Below are 21937 nucleotides of genomic sequence, written 5' to 3'. Positions count from 1 at the left end.
CCAAGAGTTCTGGTTTAGGAGTGGAATATGGCTGGGAGATCTGCATTCAGTTTCCGAGAATCTGAGTCAGGAAGCCTGTCGTAAAGAATCATTAGAAACAGTCCTGGGATGTTCACTGGTTACAAATATAGTCGTGGGTGACTCCCCGCAATACTTGAGTCTTTGCTCAATTATACCCAGAAGCGCTGATTAGGGGGGACCGCCCCCATTATTACCAGTACATTACTATCAATTACTATTACTAGGCTTTATTTTTCTTGGGAGGACTTACCACTTGCTGACTTACAATCCATTTACTCTCCCTCACTCTACTGGAAGGTCCATAAAGGCTGCTCCCTCGCCTGTGGTGTTTGCTGATGTATCTTCAGCGTGGAATACACTGTTGGTACTTTAAAACAGATCTGAAGGAGTCAATTACCCAATAAGCCAGCATTCCAGACTGAATTCTGAGAGAGCCACAGCCTGGCAAATTTCCATTTCCTTCCCTATGAGCAAGACTCACTGTTTCTAATTTGGATAGGTGGGTAAGTACAGACAGTTAGGAGACGAAGGGAAAGAACTCTGGATATTGAGAAGCCAGGAGCCCTAATCCCAGGAAAGGGAGAAGGAATAACGAGGAGAAAGCTACATATCGTAATTCCGAAGGTAACAGTGAAGCTGGAAATGGTGGCAGCTCTCAAGGGTCACAGCCCTGTGAACAAAGGTTTTTCATAACCTCCTTTAAGAATGTCACCTCGGGAGTTCCCATCATGGCGCAATAGAAACGAATCCAGCTAGGAACCATGAGGTTTCGGGTTCAATCCCTTGCCTTGCTCAATGGGTCAAGGATCCGGTGCTGCCGTAAGCTGTGGTGTAGGTCGAAGACATGGCTTGGATCTGGCGTGCTGTGGCTGTGGTGTAGGCCGGCAAGTGTAGCTCCAATTAGACCCCCTATCCTGGGGACCTCCAAATGCCACGGGTGCGGCCCTGAAAAGACAAAAAGATAAAAATAAAAAATAAAAAGAATGTCACCTCAGGAGTTCCCATTGTGGCGCAGCAGAAATGAATCTGACTAGCATCCATGAAGATGCAGGTTTGATCCCTGGCCTCGCTCAGTGCACCAGCAACTGGGCTTTGCTGTGAGCTGCGGTGCAGGTCGCAGGCACAGCTTGGATCCAGTGTTGCTGTGGCTGTGGTGTAGGCTGGCAGCTGCAAATCTGATTCAACCCCAGCCCAGGAATTTCCCTATGCTGCAGGTGCAGCCCTAAAAAACAAAAACAAACAAACAAAAAGACTGTCACTGCAACAAAAAAAGACTCACAGACATGGAAAAGGGACTTGTGGTTACCAGTGCCAGGGGCGGGGGCAGAGGCAGGGGAGTGGGATGGACTCGGAGTTTGCTACATTTAAAATGGATAAGCAATGAGGTTCAATCACTTGCGACAAAACAGGATAGAAGAGAATGTGAGATAAACTCTGTGTGTGTGTGTGTGTGTGTGTGTGTGTGTGTGTTTATATATGTATAAGTGGGTCACTACTGTGTGGCAGAATTTGACCGAAATCTGTAAATCAACTCTGATGAAGAAAATTTTTTAAAAAAAGGTCACCTCAGAGTTTCCTGGTAACCTACCCGTTAAGGATCCAGTGTTGTCACTGCAGTGGCTCAGGTCACTGCTTCGATCGCTGGCCTGGGAACGTTCGCGTGCTATGGGTGCAGCCCAAAAAAAGAAGAAGAAAAAAAGAAAAAAGTCACCTCCTATCTCCTATAGTCTCCTCCTTTTTATTCTATTTATGCTAAGGATCCCCTTTCACTTTTGCTTTGCCCAGTTTAGACCAAGTCTCAGATCACAGCAGGTTGGAGAAGACACAGCTGTTATTTGGAACCGCCTTCCAATGGCTCATTCCCTTCAGTGACCAAATACTCAGATCAGCCCATCAGCTCGTTCATCACCTTTCCAAATCAACAGATAATTGGATGGGGTTCCTGTCATGGCTTAGCAGAAGTTAATCTGACTAGTAAAATCCTGAGGATGCAAGTTTGATACGTGGCCTCACTCGGTGGGTTAAGGATCCAGCGTTGCCGTGAGTTGTGGTGTAGGTCATAGACACTGCGGCTTGGATCCGGCATTGCTGCGGCTGTGGTGTAGACCAGCAGCTGTAACTCTGATTCGACCATTAGCCTGGGAACCTCCATATGCGACGGGTGCACCCCCCCCCCAAAAAAAGATAATTTTTAAAAAATTTTTTGCCTTTTTAGAGCCGTATTGAGGCATATGTAAGTTCCCAGGCTAGGGGTTGAATCAGAGCTGTAGCTGTCAGCATACACCACAGCTCTTGGCAATGCCGGGTCCTTAACCTACTGAGCAAGGCCAGGGACCAGGCTAGGATTGAATCGGGGCTGTAGCTGTCAGCATACACCACAGCTCACGGCAATGCCGGGTCCTTAACCCACTGAGCAAGGCCAGGGATCGAACCTGCATCCTCGTGGATACTAGTCAGATTCGTTTCTGCTGAGCCACAACGGAAACTCCAATTGGTTCTTTTTCCATGCTGGGAACTGTAAAATCATGTCAACCAGGGCTCTCCGATGTAACTTTCTAGGATGATAGAAATGATGACAGGTTTCTCTCAGTATATACTTTTCAGCTATATATTTAGGTACAAACTATTTCGCTGAGTGTGCTGTCCAACTCGGTAGCCACTAGTCACCCATAACTACCGACCACTTGAAACGTGGCTCACTGCCACTGAGCAACTGATTATTTAAAACTTTTTGTTACTTCCATTTTTATTCCTTCTTTAACCCTGAATTTCTTTTGGTTTTGGCCATGGTGTGCAGCAGCTTGATGTGGGATCTCAGTTCCCAGACCAGGGATTGAACCCAGGCCGCAGCAGTGAAAGTGCCGAGTCTTAACCACTAGTCTACCAGGGAGCTCCCTGTTTTTAAAAAAAAAAAAAAATTTCAGGAGTTCCCTTCGTGGCTCAGTGGTTAACAAATCCGACTAGGAACCATGAGGTTGCGGGGTCGATCCCTGGCCCTCCTCAATGGGTTAAGGGTCCAGCATTGCCTTGAGCTCTGGCGTAGGTTGCAGACGAGGCTCGGATCCCGTGTTGCTGTGGCTCTGGTGTCGGCTGGCAGCTACAGCTCCCATTCAACCACTAGCCTGGGAACCTCCATATGCTGAGAGAGTGGCCCTAGAAAAGACAAACAAACAAACAAAAAACACAAAACCTTCAAACACTTAAATAGCAAAAAAAACTATCAAATAATCTTTTTTTCCCCCTAGGCCCATGGCATATGGAAGTTCCAACCTGCACCACAGCAATGACCCAGGCTACAGCAGTGACGATGCCGTATCTCTAAATGCCAGGCCACCAGCAAACTCCCAAGGAAGCTTTTCTTCTTCTTCAGCCATCCCGCAGCATATGAAAGTTCTGGGGCCAAGGATCAAATCCAAGGCAGAGCTGCAATCTACACTAGCTGCAGCAACACCAGATCCTTAACCCAGTGTGCCAGGCCAGGGATTGAACCCATGCCTCCACAGAGACAAGCCAGATCATTAGACCACTGCATCATAGTGGACATTCCCTCCCAAGGAATTTTAATCTACTAAGGAAAGAAGACTTGGGCTTTAAAAAAATTACTCGTGGGAGTTCCCGTTGTGGCTCAGTGGGTTAAGAACCCCATATAGTGTCCATGAGGATATGAGTTCAATCGCTGGCCTCGGTCAGTGGGTTAAGGATCCAGCATTGCCGTGAACCATGGTGTAGGTTGCAGACTCAGCTTGGATCCTGTGTTGCTGTGGCTGTAGTGTAGGCTGGCACTCTGCGGCTCCAATTCGACCCCTAGCCTGGAAACCTCCTTATGCCGCCGGTACAGCCCTAAAAAGAAAAAAAAGTTGCTTGTATCTTAAAGTGCTTAAAGTCCATGAAGAGTAGTCCCTTGTCTTCCCTCGAAATAATATACCACTTAAACAAGAACTATCATAATCCCTTGAAACAATACTCCATATCTGCTATGGACTGAACGCTTGTGCCCTTCCCCCTAAAAACCATACTTGGAGGCCTAATCCAAAGTATTAAGAAGAGGGACCTGGGGAAGGGGGGATAAGGGATAAATTAAGAGTTGGGATTAATACACCACTATATATAAAATAGATAACCAACAAAGGCTTACTCTATACCACAGGGAACTAACCTTTTTTTTTTTTTTCTGTCTTTTTGCCTTTTAGGGCTGCACCTGCAGCATATGGAGGTTCCCAGGCCAGGGGTCCAGTCGGAGCTACAGCTGCTGGCCTACACCACAGGCACAGCAACTCGGGATCCGAGCCACATCCGCAACCTACACCACAGCTCACGGCAACGCTGGATCCTTAACCCACAGAGTAAGGCCAGGGATCGAACGCACATCTTCATGGATGCCAGTCGGGTTTGCTAACCGCTGGGCCACGACAGGAACTCCAAAATTTTGTAATAACATATAAGGGACAAGAATCTGAAGTAAAAAAGTAGGGTCTTTGAGAGGTGATTGGCTCATGAGGGTGGAGCCCTCATGACTGGTATCAGTGCCCTTACAAAAGACATCCCAGAGAGCTCCTTTGCCGCTTCCGCTATGTGAGGACACAGTGAGCTGACTGTTTTCTATGAACCGGGAACCCTAATTAGACACCAAATCTGCTGGCACCTTAATCTTGGACTTTGCAGCTTCCAGAACAGTGAGAAGTTTCTGTCTGTATAAGCTACCCAGACGATGGTATTCTCTTATGGCGACCAGAAAGACTAAGAAAAGGACTATTTCACCTTGGGTACATATTTACATCCTCCTACTAGATGAGCTATGTGTAGAGGTACACCACTCAAAGATAATCCAGTTACCTCAAAGCTTTCTCCAGGAGACCATGGGCTTTTCCTGGTTTGGTCACCACCGCATCCTCAGTTCCTAGAACGGGACCCAGTAAAACGGAAGTGTTCGACAGATACTCAGTAAATGAACAAACTGATTCAATCTAAGACTCAATCAAACTGGCTCAATCAACTTCCCACTGCATAATACACATTTCTCAGAGTTTAAGGTCGATAACTCAGTTTTCACTTAATCCTTCACCTTGGCCTGGGGAAACGGAATTGACAGATTCACATCTCTTACCCCATCAATCCAGCATTTGCCCTATTGTGGCCTTTTGTTCATAACAAGCTCCCACATACAAATTTGAATTATTGTATATGGAGTTCCCATTGTGGTGCAGTGGAAACGAATCTGACTAGGAACCATGAGATTGCAGGTTCGATCCCTGGCCTCGCACAGTGGGTTAAGGATCCGGCGTTGCCATGAGCTGTGGTGGAGGTTGGAGACATGGCTCGGATCTGGCGTTGCTGTGGCTCTGGAAGAGGCTGGTGGCTACAGCTCCAATTCGACCCCTAGCCTGGGAATCTCCATATGCCACGGGTATGGCCCTAAAAAGGACAAAAGACCAAAAAAAAAAATTATTGTATATGCTTAAAAACTTTACCTACTTATTTCCTCCACATAATTGGACTCAGGCGTCATTTAACTGAGCAACTGATGTGTATGTTTGGGGTAACGTCAGATTATGCCTCTGTACCAATGCACACATAACAGGATGAGTACATCACGTGTTCCCAGTCTCAGCATTTATACAATTTCTCTCAGTGTATATTTTTCAGCCATCATATGAGCTAGACATTTTTGCCCCAAAATTTCTTTCTTTTATACATAATGTGTCTCTGAGTTTCTTTCCGACTGGCTTTCTGTGACATAAAATAAGACATAATTGACCACTGGGGGCACAACCACATTCACAGCATTCATGAGGCTTCTCTCCTGTGCAAACCCTCCATTATCTCTGGCAGGTGCACGCTTGGCCACAGGCTGTCCCACTATGATGACATTCTGATTTGCTAGGAGCCCACTGATGTTCACTGATGCCTGAGGGGCCACAGAAGGCAGATGCATAGTCACCGAATTAACAAGGCTTTTCTCTTGTATGGCAGCGCTAGTCTGTGGGGAGCTGTGATGCTCTGGGAGAGGACTGTCCACCTTGACTGAAGCTCCACCTTTCTCTCTTGAGTGTATTCTCTTATGTTTAACAAGGCAAGACATGTAGGCAAAAGCTTTCCCACACTCACTACAGACATAGGGTCTCTCTCCAGTGTGAGTTCTTTGATGGACAATGAGCTTTTGCTTTGTAGTGAAGGCTTTCCCACACTCAATGCACTTGAAAGGTTTCTCTCCTGTGTGAATTCTCTGATGTTTGATGAGACCTGACTTCTGGGAACAGGATTTTCCACATTCACTGCACACAAAAGGAGTTTTTCCTGTGTGAAATCTCTGATGAGCTATGAGGCATGTCTTCTGGATGAAGCCTTTTCCACATTCGTTGCATATGTAAGGTTTCTCGCCTGTGTGAATCCGACGATGTACGATGAGATTCCCCTTCTGGATGAAGCCTTTCCCACAGTCACTACATATAAACGGTTTCTCCCCTGTATGGGTTTTTTGATGTATATTGAGCCGGGATTTCTTGAGAAAGGCCTTGCCACATTCAATGCATTCATAAGGCTTCTCTCCTGTATGTGTTCTCTGATGTTCAGTGAGCATGAACTTTCGGGAGAAGGCTTTCCCACAGAGATTGCACTGATGGGGCTTCTCTCCTGTATGAATGATGTGGTGATCAGTGAGCCAAGACTTCTTGATGAAAGCTTTCCCACATTCACCACATACATGAGGTTTCTCTATTTTTTGAGTTTTCTGATGCTCGTTGAATTGGGGCTTAGTGCTGAAGAGTTTTTGGCTTTGGGGGAATTTAATTTCAGTATGAAACTGTTTGTTGTTAGCATGGAGACAGGATGTGCCATCTCCACTTAGCTCAGCAGAGTTCTTTATTTCACAGCCCCTGCTCTGGGGAAGTAGAGTTAAATCTGATTTCATACTTTTTCTGTGTAAGTCAAACATATGATTTTGCCTGACCAGAAAATTAGTTCTGCTTTGATGAACAGAATTTTCCAGTGGATTGTGTCTGTGCCATTGTTCTCGTCTCTTCTCCACACTCTCATTTTGTAAGTGCTCAAGCAGGTGATCATCAACTTTCCAGATTTCTAGGAAGGAAAAGAAAGATGAATTATTTTAAAATACCTTGATGTGAGGAGTCTTTTTAAGTGATGACCCTCTGATATAAGTGTAAATAAAAATCAATATTTAATATCGCCCACACATAGGAACAAACAATACAAACAAACCAAAAAGTGAAAGTAGTTAATGTAAAAACAAAGTTAGTGATTCACGAGGAATAAATAGAAATTTGGGAGTTCCCGTCGTGGCGCAGTGGTTAACGAATCCGACCAGGAACCATGGGGTTGCGGGTTCGGTCCCTGCCCTTGCTCAGTGGGTTAACGATCCGGCGTTGCCGTGAGCTGTGGTGTAGGTTGCAGATGCGGCTCGGATCCTGCGTTGCTGTGGCTCTGGCGTAGGCCAGTGGCTACAGCTCCGATTCGACCCTTAGCCTGGGAACCTCCATATGCCGCGGGAGCGGCCCATAGAAATAGCAAAAAAAAAAAAAAAAAAAAAAAAGAAATTTGGCAACTTTCTAAATACTGGTCTTGCAAAACATGCAAAGCCTATAAAATGCAAGCAATTTCCCATGAGCAACTTGCAGGGTCACTATTTAAATCAGTGAGGGAAGGCGCTCCTGTTGTGGCATAGTTGAAACAAATCCAACTAGTATCCGTGAGGATGTGGGTTCAATCCCTGGCCTCCCTCAGTGGGTTAAGGATCTGATGTTGTAGTGAGCTGTGATGTAGGTCTCAGAAATGGCTCAAATCTGGCCTTGCTGTGGCTGTGGTGTACACTGGCTGCTGTAGCTCCTATTCAACCCCTAGCCTGAGAACTTCCATATGCTGCAGGCCTGGCCCTAAAAAAAGCAATAATCAATCAATTGATCAGTGAAGGACAGACTCATTCATTCCACAGATCTTTACTGTGTACCAAGAACAGTGCTAGTGCTGGGGACTCATAAACGTATTCCTCCTGTTGAGGGAGCCTACACTGTAGTTGGGGAAAACCAGTTTAAAGGGCAGAGACAGACTCAAGGAAAACAGCTGCAGCTTGGGGAAACTGGTGGGAAAGAGCGATGGGGAGAGAGAAGGAGGAAATCAGGGTTCATTCTAGAGGAAGAAGGGCCTCCCCATGAATCCATTGTTGTGGTTGGCATGAGGAGCATTAAGAACATGACACAGGGAGTTCCCACTGTGGCACAGTGGGTTAAGAATCCAACTGCAGTGGCTTGGGTTGCAGAGGAGGTGGGGCTTCCATCCTCAGCCTACAGCAGTGGGTTAAAGAATCCAGTGTTGCTGCAGCTAGGGTGTGGGTTGCAGCTGTGACTCGGATCCAATCCCTGGCCTGGGAACTTCCATATGCCACTTGTGCGGCCATTAAAAAATTAAAATTTTTTGGAGTTCCCATCATGGCACAGCAGAAACGAACCCAACTAGGAACCATGAGGTTGCAGGTTTGATCCCTACCCTTGCTCAGTGGGTAAGGATCCAGGCACTGCCATGAGCTGTGGTATAAGGTTGCAGATTCGGCTCGGATCTGGCGTTGCTGTGGCTGTGGCATAGGCCGGCAGCTACAGCTCCAATTGGACCCCTAGCCTGGGAACCTCCACATGCTGCAGGTGTGGCCCTAAAAAGACAAAAGACAAAAGAAAAAAGAGGAAAAAAAAATTTTTTTTTAAAGAGAAAATGATACAGCAGAGAACTCCAAGTGCATCTAACTTACCATCTCCAAAACAAAACTGATTTCCCAGACCAGATCCCCTCCTCCACCTGCCATCTCCAAAAGTCAATGCCAACTCCACTCTTCTCCTTAGTTATAACAAAACTTACCATCCATTTCTCATACTCACACACAATATCCACTGTCATGATCAATCCCGCCTGCCCCCCCAGAATCGGACTGACACCCTCCCCTTCCACCTTCATGAAGCCAATCACTCTTAGACCACAGCAGTGGCCTCCTACTTGGCCTTCCAGTCCCTCCCATGACTGCCCCTACTTTCTATACATTAGCCAAAGAGATCCTTTTGAGCATCAATTACATCAAGACTCCTCTATTCAAAACTCCGCAATTAAAGTTTTTGGTGGCTTAGTGGGTTAAGGAGCTGGCATTGTCATCGCAGTAGCTTAGATCATTGATATGGCATGGGTTCTATCCCTGGCCCAGGAACTTCTGCAATCCATGGGCATACCCCAGCACCAGCCCCCACCAAAAAAATTTTTTTCAAAAAACTCTCTATAATGTCTTCTCAAGATCTTAAAATGTCCTTGAAAGGCCCTTATGCAACCTGCTACCCAACCCCCAGCCACCCCCTCAGTGCCCCTGTGTATCTAGCCTTTTGCTTTCTCTGCTCCATCCAAACAAGCTCTGTGGGAAACCCTTCTCCAGAAAGTTCATGCTACACTATGATGGAGATGGCAGGTGGAGATCTGGGCTGGGAAATCAGTTTTGTTTTGGAGATTGTAAGTTAGATGCACTTGGAGTTCTTTGCTGTATCATTTTCTTTTTAAAATTTTTTAATTTTTTAATGGCCGCACCAGTGGCATATGAAAGTTCCCAGGCCAAGGAATGAATCTGAGCCACAGCTGCAACCCACACCCTAGCTGCAGCAACACTGGATTCTTTAACCCACTGCTGTAGGCTGAGGATGGAAGCCCCACCTCCTCTGCAACCCAAGCCACTGCAGTTGGATTCTTAACCCACTGTGCCACAGTGGGAACTCCCTGTGTCATGTTCTTAGTGCTCCTCATGCCAACCACAACAATGGATTCATGGGGAGGCCCTTCTTCCTCCAGAATGAAGATGCTTCTTCAGACACGCTCCTATCTCAGGGCTTTGAACTTTCCAGGTTTATTCTGGAACATTCCTTACCCAGGGACTACTTACATTCCTCATCCATCTGCTCAAGCCACCTGAACAAAGATTTCTTATTCCTAAAGCTCAAGGCTAAGTGCAAGCACTGAGGATGCAGCCATGATGCTTGATGTCCCTGACAGTATTTTTGACCCCCAAAATCTTACCGTCAACCTCCATCCATTTCTTCCTCTCCTAGCCCATATTTATTTAAATTCCAATCTCATCTCCAGAATCTGACCCACGACCCCCTCCCAACCCCTGCTGCAGCCAAGCATTCTCCCATGTTCTACAATATTGTCCTAGGTGGCATTCCTGCTTGCACCCCTGCCCGCTACGGTCTGCCTTCTACAGAGAAGCCAAAGGGAATCCTTGAGAATGTAAATGGTTTCATGGCCTTCAGGTACTTGTGTTTTCTCATCTTATGGAGACTAAAATCATGATCCTTGAAATGGAGTGTGTGACCAATCTCACTCTCCCCTCCCCGTGCTGCCATTGCGTGCCTGGCATCCCATTCCTGAAAGCGTGCTCTGCTTGGTCCACACGGTTTTTTGTGTGTGTGGGGGGGTGTTTGTTTTTAAGGGCCACACGGGCTTTTTAATGTTTCTCAACTTACCCCTGCTTTGGGCTTATGAACTTGCCACCCTCTCTCCTTGGAAAACTCCTGACCTAGCAGCCCACTAACTTCCTGCATCTCTTAACTCAAAGGCACCATATCTGAGAGGTGTTCCCTGCCAAAAAGAGTAGCCCAGCACCAACTCTTCCATCATGCTGACGAAATTTTTATCACAGCCCTTTTTACCCTCCAAGGGATATTCCTCAACTGTTTATGTTAATTAATTTCTTGACTCCTTTCTCTTGAACTAAAATCTTGGGATCTAATTGTGTGCTTTTTTTCACTGCTCTTTCCTTCCAGCAAATACTAGGCTGTCAAAAAATGTAGAGGAAGGAATTGCTGTTGTGGCTCAGCAGTAATTAACCTGACTAGTATCCATGAGGATGCAAGTTCGATCCCTGGCCTTGCTCAGTGGGTTAAGGATCTGGCGTTGCCATGAGCTGTGGTGTAGGTCGCAGATGCAACTAGGATCCCGTGTTGCTGTGGCTCTGGAATAGGCCGGTGGCTACAGCTCTAAATAGACCCCTAGCCTGGGAACCTCCATATGCCGCAGGAGCAGCCCTAGAAAAGGCAAAAAGACAAAAAAAAAAAAAAAAAAATGAGGGGGTTGGGATTGACATATACACACTAATGTATAAAAAATAAATGGGTAACAAGGACGTACTATATAGAATATGGAAATCTACTCAATACTGTGTAATAGCCTATATAGGAAAAGAATCTGAAAAGGAACAAATATATATATATTTTTTTGCTATACAACTGAAACTAACAAAATTTTCTAAGTCAACTACACTCCAATAATTTTTTTTTTTTAGGGCTGCACCTGCAGCATATGGAGGTTCCCAGACTAGGGGTCGACTCAGAGCTGCAGCTGCCAGCCTACACCACAGCCACAGAAACAAGGGATCCAAGCTGTGGCTGCAACCTACACCACAGCTCATGGCAACGCTGGATCCTTAACCCACTGAGCGAAGCGAGGGATCAAACCCAAAACCTCATGGTTACTAGTCGGGTTCGTTAACCACTGAGCCAAGACGGGAACTCCTGAAATAACTTTTCTAGTTAAAAAAGTCATGAACAGCAGACTCTATTTTTTTTCCCTATGCCACAAGAGAACTCCAGCAGATTCCTTTAAAGAAAAAGGCTCTGGGTGAGGAGCATTTGAGGCTATCCCTGGACAGCCAGGATGGAGGATGCACAGGAGTTTAAGGGACAGGAGTTCCCTGATGGCTCAGTGGGTTAAGGATCCAACATTGTCACTGCTGTGGCTCGGGTCACTGCAGTGCCATGGATCCCATCCCTGGCCTGGGAATATTCACATGCCTTGGGCATGGCCAGAAAAAAAAAAAAAAAGAAAAGAAGAAGAAGAAATAGATCCTAGAAGAAGGAGAGCCTTCCTAAACAAGGGACATATTTCTCTCCAAACTGCTACAAAGGAAAAGAGGTCTAACTTCGGGGGAGGGGCCCGAAGGCCCTGCTTCCCAAGCCTCCAACCCTCAGCTGTGACACTTCTCTGACCGATGACAATGTGATGTGCACAGCTGTCATCTCGGTGTCTCTCACTCACCTGACTGGGTGCGAGAGTGGGTATCAGCCTCCGTCGCCCCTGGTTGCTCTCCTTGATCTAACCTGGAGTGGATGTCAGCTTTGCTGGCTTGATAACCTGTTCAAGGGAAACGACACCAGCTTGAGACACACTGAATAGGGCCTGGGGTCTGTGAAGACCACAGAATACTACACTTGGCGAGAAAAAATTTTCACATTTTGGAGTTCTCGTTGTGGCTCAGTGGTTAACGAATCCGACTAGGAACCATGAGGCGGTGGGTTCAATCCCTGGCCTCGTTCAGTGGGTTAAGGATCCAGTGTTGCCGTGAGCTGTGGTGTAGGTCACGGACAAGGCTCAGATCTGGCATCACTGTGGCTATGGCATAGGTTGGCAGCTATAGCTCTGATTAGACCCCTAGCCTGGGAACCCCCATATGCCATGGTTGCAGCTCTGGAAATGACCAAAAAAAAATATTTCACATTTTGAAGAAAAAACATACCCCCATGTGTCTCCTCCTCTATCAATACTTTTACTTCACTTCTTTCTTCTTTATTTACTTGTCTATTTTTTTGGCCGCACTGATACATATGGAGTTGTTGGGCCAGGGATCAGATCTGAGCCAAAGTTGTGACCTACTGCCATAGTTGGCTGAGGATCGAACCTGTAACCCTGTGCTCCAGAGATGCCACCAATCCCCTTACACCACAGCAGGAACTCCAGGTACTTCTACTCCACTTTGGATACCGTATATGGGTTTTCCAAACATCAAGGAATTCTTAGACACCAACAGACACTGACAGGCTGTCCTACAATTTAACTCGATTCTGACACAATCTACCAGGGGACAGTGTCAGATAACACAGTCCCACAAGACGCTGCCTCAGCCGCTGCATTTCTGGCACCAACTATAAATTCAGGTTGTTTCCTGGGCTCCTTCTGATGGACCAGGAGCACATCAAAGGAGCCCAAGACTCCCTTCTCAGGTTCAACTAATTCGCTAGAGCGGCAGAGAGAGCCCAGCAAGACAGCTGACTTACTCGGTCACCACTTCTTATAAAAGGATACGACTCAGGAAGAGCCAGATGGACGAAGGTACAGGACAAGGGTGGGAGGGACGCAGAGGGTCCTGCTCTTACTGGGAGCGCCCCCTCCGTGTGGCCACCTCCTGGAAGCTCTCCCAGCCCGTCCTTGTGGGGTTTGGTGGAGGCCCCATGACACAGGCTGCTTGACTGGACCATTAGCCATTTGTGGCTGTTTCAACTCCAGCCCCTCTCTCCTCCCCAGAGGGGATGTGGGGGTGGGACCCTCTAATCATAGTTTGTCCTTTGGGCAATCAGCCTCCATTCTTAGGTGATCAGGTAGCTTTCTAAAAATCCCCTCATTAACATCAACTCAGGGAGGTCCCATCATGGCTCATCAGAAACGAATCTGACTTGCATCAGTAAGGACACAGGTTCAATCCCTGATATCCCTCAGTGGGTTAAGGATCCGGCATTGCCATAAGCTGTGGTGTAGATCACAGACTCGGCTCGGATCCCACGTTGCTGTGGCCGGCAGCTGTAGCTCTGATTAGACCCCTAGCCTGGGAACCTCCATATGCCTCAGGTGCAGCCCTAAAAAAACAAAAAATGAAATTAGAATGAAATGAAATAAACTAAACTCAGATGTGGTTGAAGGGGTCGTGTTATATGAATAACAAAAGACACCCATTTCTCCTTTACCTCTTATAACTTAGGAAATTCCAACGGTCTGAGGAGGCCACGAGGGAACCTTATATATATAGGAAAATATATAGATTTCTTGGTATAAATCACGATTATCACATACATCTACAAAGCAAAGGCTTCCCTCTCGGGAGAAGGGAGAAGACGCCCACTTCCCTTGGGACAGAGACGGACAGAGAATCTACCCTGCAGAGCCTCACAGACACTCTGGAGCTTTCGGAAGCTGCGAAGGGAAAGGCCACAGGCTGGGGACCCCCGAGGGAAACAGGGGAGCCGGCCTCACCCACGGCCACCAGGTTGTGGTAGTTCTCCAGCGTCACGTCCCGGAACAGGTCCTTCTGCGCGGGGGTCAGGAGCTGCCACTCCTCCCACGTGAAGTCCACGGCCACATCCTCCAGGGTCAGGGTTCCCTGGAATGACAGGAGTGTTTAACGAAGTGACGTCCTCTCAATGATGTGGGAGACACGTTCAAGGTCTTCTGCTCATTTCCGCTTTATAGGCTGTATAGAGTAATCTAGTAGGGTTTTTAATTTAATGCATCATTAAAGAACCAAATGCTGAATAAAATACTCCCTAATTGTACAGGCAGCCATCTAGCACCCATTTATTCAATTAGAAGTTTCTATCGGAGTTCCCATCGAGGCTCAGTGGTTAACGAATCCGACTAGGAACCATGAGGTTGGCCTTGCTCAGTGGGTTAAGGATCCCTCGTTGCCGTGAGCTATGGTGTAGGTCGCAGATGCAGCTCAGATCCCATGTTGCTGTGGCTCTGGTGTAGGCCGGCAGCTACAGCTCAGATTCGACCCCTAGCCTGGGAACCTCCATATGCTGCAGGAGCAGCACAAGAAATAGCAAAAAAGTCCACAAAAAAGTAAAAAAACAAAAAACAAAAAAAAGTTTCTATCATGTGCAGAAAGTTAAATCTTCTTGTTAACCTAGAAAAACCACATTCACATACACACAATTATATAAGACAGATAAGAGACATACATATTTGTACTTTACAGATTAATGGGAGTGATTTTTACAGGCCTACACAGATCCATTAGGGAGCAAAGAAAAGAATAAACCAAACCCAAAGGCACCTGGGCCTGGATCATCTTCTTCTGTCTCTGGAAAGAGCTGGCAACAGGGAGGTTCTGTCCGCCGGTCCGCAGGATCTGCTAAGTTCCTCTTCCAAAATCCGTCTTCACTCAAGCGTGTCCCCAGAAATGCTGACCCCAAAGCCTCTAACTCCTCCCTCCTGCAAAGGATCCTGCTGCTCCCACGACTCAGGACCTGGGGGGTGAGGAGAAAAGCCAAGCCCAGGGCACATTATCTCCGGGACCAGACGCCACTGCGCCCCCAGGGGGCCCCCTTCCCCCGATGCCCACCCACTGCTCAGGGCCCTGTGCTTGTGGCCTCACAAGATCCCATCCCGCTGGCCAAGAAAGCCCGTGAGCACTCGCCCTGCAGCCTGAAAACCAAGCACCGGGCAAAGCAGAAGTGTTCTCGATAAGCAACACGGGTCATATCTTAGGAGGTTTTAAATACATTGTTAAGAAGTACACAGTATCCTTGGGACAGTGGTAAATGAATTTGAGATGCTCGAAGCCGCCCAGTACTGTCAGAGAAGAGTGTGAAAGTGCTAACAATGGAAGCTTTTGACAAAAAAAACTTCCATGCAAAAAAAACACAAAAAACAAAAAACCGCTAGTGTCATGATGAAAACTCCAAACTGTCTCAAAGTACATAATTTTGTTCATACCACAAGTGGGCAATATAACAAGACGAAATTCACTCAAAACAGCGGGGGCGGTGGAAGGGAGAAGGAGGGGGAAGGAGGGAGAGAAAACAAGGAATAGAGAGTAAGCAGGGCAAACACAGTGCACTTAGATGACTGTGTTAAAAAAAAATACTGAGAATTACATTATGTCTAAACAGAACAAGGAAGCCAGTTAATTACACCAATACAAACACTCCAAACCTGTCAGACTGGATTAAAATGTACAGCCCTGGAATTCCTGTCATGGTGCAGGGGAAATGAATCCAACTAGGAGCCATGAGGTTGCAGGTTCAATCCCTGGCCTTGCTCAGCAGGTTAAGGATCTAGCGTTGCTGTGAGCTGTGGTGTAGGTGGCAGACACAGCTCGGATTTTGCTGTGGCTGTGGCATAGGCCAGCAGCTCTGGTTAGACCCCTAGGCTGGGAACCTGCATATGCCAAGGGTGCATGCCCCCCAAAAAATAAATAAAATAAAATGTACAGCCCGACAGACTACTATTTTAGGTCACGTGCCTGAAACACAATGATATGGAAAGCTGGAGAAGGTTAAGAAAAGATAAACCATGGAAAGAGTAGCAACAGAGAACCTGGCGTAACTACGGTCTGAGACAAAAGGAACCAAAAAGCCGAAAAAATTACTTCAGAGAAAGAAAACGATGTTCACTAGTAAGAGGTTCAATTCAGCACATTATAAAAATTTTCCAAATTTTCTACGCATCTAACAATATAGCCCCGAAAAGTATACAGCAAAAATGGACCAGAAGAAGAAATAAACAAATCCAGGGAGCTCCCCTGTCACGCAGCTGGTTAAGGAGCCGGCGTTGTCACTGCAGTGGCTCAAGCTGTGGCTGTGGTGTGAGTTCAGTACTTGGCCTGGGAACTCCCACATGTCGAAGGTGCAGTGGGGAAAAAAGTAAAAAAAAAAAAACTAAATCCAGACTACCTGTAGAAGATTGAAGACACCTCTCTGACAGAACAAACAGGCCACCAAAGAACAAAATTTATAAATATCATTTTGAAGACTGTCAAAAATATTTGATACTGGGAGTTCCCCTTGTGCTTCATGGTTAACGAATCCGACTGAGAACCATGAGGTTTCGGGTTCGATCCCTGGCCTTGCTCAATGTTGCCGTGAGCTGTGGTGTAGGTTGCAGACGTGGCTCGGATCTCGCGTTGCTGTTTCTCTGGCAAAGACCAGTGCCCACAGCTCCGAATAGACCCCTAGCCTGGGAACCTCCATATGCCACGGGTGCGACCCTCGAAATGACAAAAAGACAAAAAAATAAATAAATAATTGATACTAAGCAGGCATGCTGAGAGAAATTTTAACAGACTTAAATAAGTGGAAATATGAACTATAAAGATTACTAAGAAAATCAAACATCGTAAAGATGTCATGGGAGTTCCCACTGTGGCTTGGTGGGCTAGGAATATGACTGTGTGGCTCTGGTCATTGAGAAGCTGTGGGTTTGATCCCTGGCCCAGCACAACGTTAAAGGATCTAATATTGCCACAGCTGCAGTGTAGGTCACAGCGGTGGCTCTGATTCAGTCCCTGGCCTAGGAACTTCTATATGCAGTGGGTGAGGCCATAAAATTAAAAAAAAAAAAAAAAGATGTCACGTCTCTCAAATATATATAAAAATCCAAGGAAACCCCAATCAGAAACTAAACTGATAAGTATACCCATCTTTTAAAAAAAACTGAGAGAACTGCTCAATTATGAAGACTTTACTTCTGGCAGTTACTTTAATTATGGCAGTATAATATTAGTACAAAGATAAGTAGAACAAATGAACAATAAAATGCTTATAAAGACTCTTGCCTATATAAAGACTTGACAATCAAAGCAGCACTACGGAGAATAGAAGGATGTCTTTTAAAGAAATGGTCCAGGGACAATCAGATATTCACGTTGGGGTTGGGGACGGGGAGAAAAACGTGGCACCCCACCTCACAACATACACAAAAATCATGTAGCCAGAGAACTATCAGTCTCAATGAGTGAGGCAAATCCATAAAACTTGTAAGGGATAACACAGGAGAATCTCTCAATAATACTGGGATGTGGAAAAGAATGTTCAACAGGCCACATAAAGCAGGCTATAAAGCAAATTATATGTTGCGGGAGGAACTGCACAAATACTTTGATAAATATTTTGGCACAATTCTTTTTTATTTTTATTTATTTATTCATTGATGTATTTTTCTTTTCAGGGCCAAACCTGGGGCATATGGAACCTCCCAGGCTAGGCATCAAATAAGAGCTACAGCTGCTGGCCTACAACCACACACCTTCTCAGATGTGGCTCGGATCTGACATTGCTGTGACTGTGGTGTAGACAGACAGTTGCAGCTCTGACTGGATCTCTGGCCTGGGAACTTCCATATGCCACAGGTGCAGGCCTTTAAAAAAGCAAAAAAATAAAAATAAAAAAGCAAAAAAGGGAGGGGGGAGAGATAATGGTACCAGTATTATATGAAAAACAAAACAAAAAATAAATGAATAAAATGAAAATTCTGTCAGTAAAGAAGAAAGTGTGAGGAGTTCCCGTCGTGGCGCAGTGGTTAACGAATCCGACTGGGAACCATGAGGTTGCGGGTTCAATCCCTGGCCTTGCTCAGTGAGTTAAAGATCCGGCGTTGCCGTGAGCTGTGGTGTAGGTCGCAGACGCAACTTGGATCCTGCGTTGCTGTGGCTCTGGCATAGGCCAGTGGCTATGGCTCCGATTAGACCCCTAGCCTAGGAACCTCCATATGCCGCTGGAGCGGCCCTAGAAAAAGCAAAAAGACCAAAAAAAAAAAAAAAAAAAAAAAAGAAGAAGAAGAAAGCGCGAATGTACATCGGGCAAATAAGCAACACTATTCATTGCTATGAGGGCAGGTGTTGGCAAGCATTTTCTGCAAAAGGATAGACAGTATACGTTTCTACTATGAAGGTTGAAATCTGTCCTGAGAACTCAATTCTACCTTTGCAGGGCGAAAGCAGCCAAAGAGAAACACAACGGATGGGCGTGGCTGGATTAGTCCCTGGGTCAGCAGTTACTTAAGCCCCGAACACAAGGCTAAAAACCAGGCAGTTTCAAACTGCTGCTCCCAGAATACCGCCTTGGTACCCAGCGGTCGAGGTTGGAACCTCAACCCAACTAACAGCCAGGAATCCTAGGCGCCCAAACCTAGCAAGTTTCTCTGTACGACAGACACGGACTACACACTCCCTTGTTAATCCGAAATCTGGACCAGACACCCATTAGATGACCATCCAAGGAAGCACCAATAACACCGAACCCCATATTAATTCTCGAACCTCAACCAAAACCTGTGTTCATCATAAATACGACCTGCACCCTTAACAAAGTGATTTGCAAAGACCCCCATACCCTGCTGATCCGGACTTGGTTGCTGATCTCCACAAATTCTTAATCGTTCTAAAGACCACCCTCCGCAAGGTACTCCAACCACAGACAGACGGGTCCCGGTTACTCTCAAATACTTCTACTTTGGTGATTCTCACCAGACTCGGCAATTGTTCCGTTAAGTCCACATTACACGGCGTCCACCCTATGCGTTGACATCACCCTGTAAGAGACAAACCTTCTATGGGTCAAAACACACACACACACACACACACAAAACTTCAAGGGACAAATGCACACACTGACCGGATTTTCTCCAGCCAGCAAGAGGAGTCTAAACCTAACACCTTCCAAGAACCGCTTCTACTTGGCTGTCGCACACATTTTCCGTCCACCTACGGCGGCTGAATTGGGTCTGAGACGTTTGTGGAAACGCGGAAGAACGGGTTTCCGGTAGTTCCTAGAAAGGCAATATGTCTGCGCCCGGTCGCCGGGGCGCCAGTGGGCGGCCACGTTGGGACACTTTACGTACAAAAGGCCGAGGGTGCGGGCTTCCGGGAGGGAACCTGGGGTGGCTGGGAAAGTGAGAAGCCGCTGAATTTAATCTCATTTTTTGCCACGTCCACACTTTAGGAAATGAGCCGATTTTCAGAAACGCGAGGTTTCTAAAGAAAGTATGGAGCTACTTAAACTTCGCCTTGGGGACTGAGCAGTAAAGGAATATCCCGGTGGCCTTTATTTTATACTTTATATTGGGGTCGGGTTTAGAAACTGACAAAGAGTTAAACTGCTGGTGTAGCAGCAGAAAATGAACTCTGGAAAAAGAAAAGGTAATCGGACATCCGCAGAAAGATTTGGAGGTAAATTTCTTGCAGGAAGCAGCTTTTTTTTTTTTTTTTTTTTTTTTTTTTTCTATTTCTTGGGCCTCTCCCGCGGCATATGGAGGTTCCCAGGCTATGGGTCTAATCGGAGCTGTAGCCACCGGCCTACGCCAGAGCCACAGCAACGTGGGATCCGAGCCGCGTCTGCAACCTACACCGCAGCTCACGGCAACGCCGGATCGTTTAACCCACTGAGCAAGGGCAGGGACCGAACCCGCAACCTCATGGTTCCTAGTCGGATTCGTTAACCACTGCGCCACGACGGGAACTCCAGGAAGCAGCTTTTAAGGCCCGAATAAGATTTTTTTTAAAAACTGGCAGTGTGAAACAGGTGATGACATTCTAGAGGAAAAGAGAGAGCTGAGACAAGCCTAAATTTTGACTGGGATTGGGACCTCGGGGAAGTACAGTCATCACTAATAATCAGAGAATTGCAAATCAAACCTGCAATGAAAGACCGCCTCACAAAGTCAGAATGACCATCTTATAAAGTCTACAAATAACATAGGCTGGAGGGCGTGTGGAGAAAGGCAACAGTTCCTATGTGTTGATGGGAATGTACAATGGTGCAGCCACTATGGACAACAGAATGTAAGTTCCTCAAAAAACTAAAAATAGTAACTCCTGCTATGGCGAGTGGGTGAAGAATGTAATTGCACCCTGCCTGCTGCAGAGGTGCAGGTTAGACCCCAAGCCCAGCGCAGTGGGTTAAAGGATCCCACATGGTTGCAGCTGCCACTTGGATGCAACCTCTGGCCCCAGAACTTCCATAGGCTGTGGGTACCATTAAAAAAACAAACAGGATTTCCCTTTGTGGCTCAAATCCAACTAGTCTCTATGAGGATCCGGCATTGCCATGAGCTGTGGCGCAAGTCAAAGACATGGCTGGGATCTGGCGTTGCTGTGGCTGTGGCCAACAGCTGTAGTTCCAGTTTGACACCTAGCCTAGGAAACAAACACCTAAAAAGAGTTGCCATGTCATCCAGCATTTCCACTCCTAGGCATATACCCAAGATGAGACATCAAGGGATAACATTAGATTATACCTATGTTTTACAGTTATGCTGAGATATAATTGGCGAAGAATATACTACCTATTTTTTTTCCTATTTTAAATAAACTTTTATTTTGGGAAAATTTTAGATTTACATTGAAAGTCACAAAGTACTATTAAGAGTGCATATATACCTTGATTTGACTTCCTATCATGTGAATATTTTATATAACCATGGTATTTTGGCAAGTTGAGAAAATAACATTAGTATAACAACTAAATAGCAGATTCATTGGATTCAGTTAATTTGCTAGAGTGGCTCACAGAACTCAAGAAAACGCTTGTTTACCAGTTCATTAAAAAATATGAATAAAGCATAGAGATGAACAGCCTGGTGAAGAGATACACACAGTGAGATGTAGGAGAGGCCTAAGCACAGGAGCTTCTGTCCCCATGGAGATGGGGGGGTGTGATTCTCCTAGTACTGGAATGTGTTCACCCATCAGGAACCTCTCCAAAGCCACTACTATTGGGATTTTATGGAGCATTTCTCATGCGATGCATGTTTAGTTAGTAACTCCATTCCTAGCCCTTCTCCCGTCTAGAGGATGGAGCGTGGGGTGAAAAATTGCAAGCTTCTCAACGTTGCTTGGTCGGTTTGGTGACCAACCCCCATCCAGGAGGCCACCCAGAGTCGCGAGCATAGAACGAGAGATACTCCTAGTGCTTTTATCATGGAGGAATTACAAGGGTTTCAAGAGATCTGTTCCAGGAACTGGGGGCAAAGACCAATATATATTTTCTATTATTTCACAAGGTCAAATAGTCAACCTCCAAAGGGGAAATGGTAACCAATTCTATTTTTCTATGTGTATATATATACATAGTCTTTTGTCTTTTTAGGGCCGAACCCGCAGCATATGGAGGTTCCCAGGCTAGGGGTCTAATTGGAGCTCTTGCCACCAGCCTACTCCAGAGCCACAGCAATGCCAAATCTGAGCTGTGTCCACAACCTACACCAAAGCTCACGGCAATGCTGGATTCTTAACCCAGAGCCAGGCCAGGGATTGAACCCACAACCTCATGGTTCCTAGTCGAATCTGTCTCCACTGCGCCACCACGGGAACTCCCTATTTTTCTAATATTTTATA

The 21937-nt window shown here is 46.2% G+C and overlaps 1 protein-coding gene across 5 annotated transcripts; it reads right to left on the bottom strand.

The window, feature by feature from the left end:
- Positions 1–5616: 5616 nt before the first annotated feature.
- Positions 5617–19287, bottom strand: LOC100737585 (zinc finger protein 350). Of its 5 annotated transcripts, none has more exons than XM_013998720.3 (6): positions 19218–19287; positions 18936–19134; positions 14879–15071; positions 14077–14203; positions 12091–12186; positions 5617–7095 (listed from the first exon to the last, which is right to left on the bottom strand). In XM_013998720.3, exons 3-6 carry the CDS (start codon positions 14891–14893, stop codon positions 5708–5710), a joined length of 1626 nt encoding a protein of 541 aa, XP_013854174.3. In that variant the 5' UTR covers positions 14894–15071; positions 18936–19134; positions 19218–19287; the 3' UTR covers positions 5617–5707. The 5 variants fall into 5 exon arrangements, with proteins under 5 accessions (XP_013854174.3, XP_084817733.1, XP_084817734.1 ...); XM_084961607.1 differs by having other exon boundaries at positions 19070–19134; XM_084961608.1 differs by having other exon boundaries at positions 18936–19116.
- Between the last annotated feature and the right edge of the window lie 2650 nt (positions 19288–21937).

The sequence above is a fragment of the Sus scrofa genome, chromosome 6 (genome assembly GCF_054392235.1).
Source record: "Sus scrofa isolate SSC_HxYL_T2T_F1_AM1 chromosome 6, Sscrofa_HxYL_maternal_Yorkshire_Landrace_v2.0, whole genome shotgun sequence".
Classification (NCBI taxonomy): domain Eukaryota; kingdom Metazoa; phylum Chordata; class Mammalia; order Artiodactyla; family Suidae; genus Sus; species Sus scrofa.
Note: the sequence above shows the minus strand (reverse complement) of the source record. Positions and strands in the feature narration are given on the sequence as shown.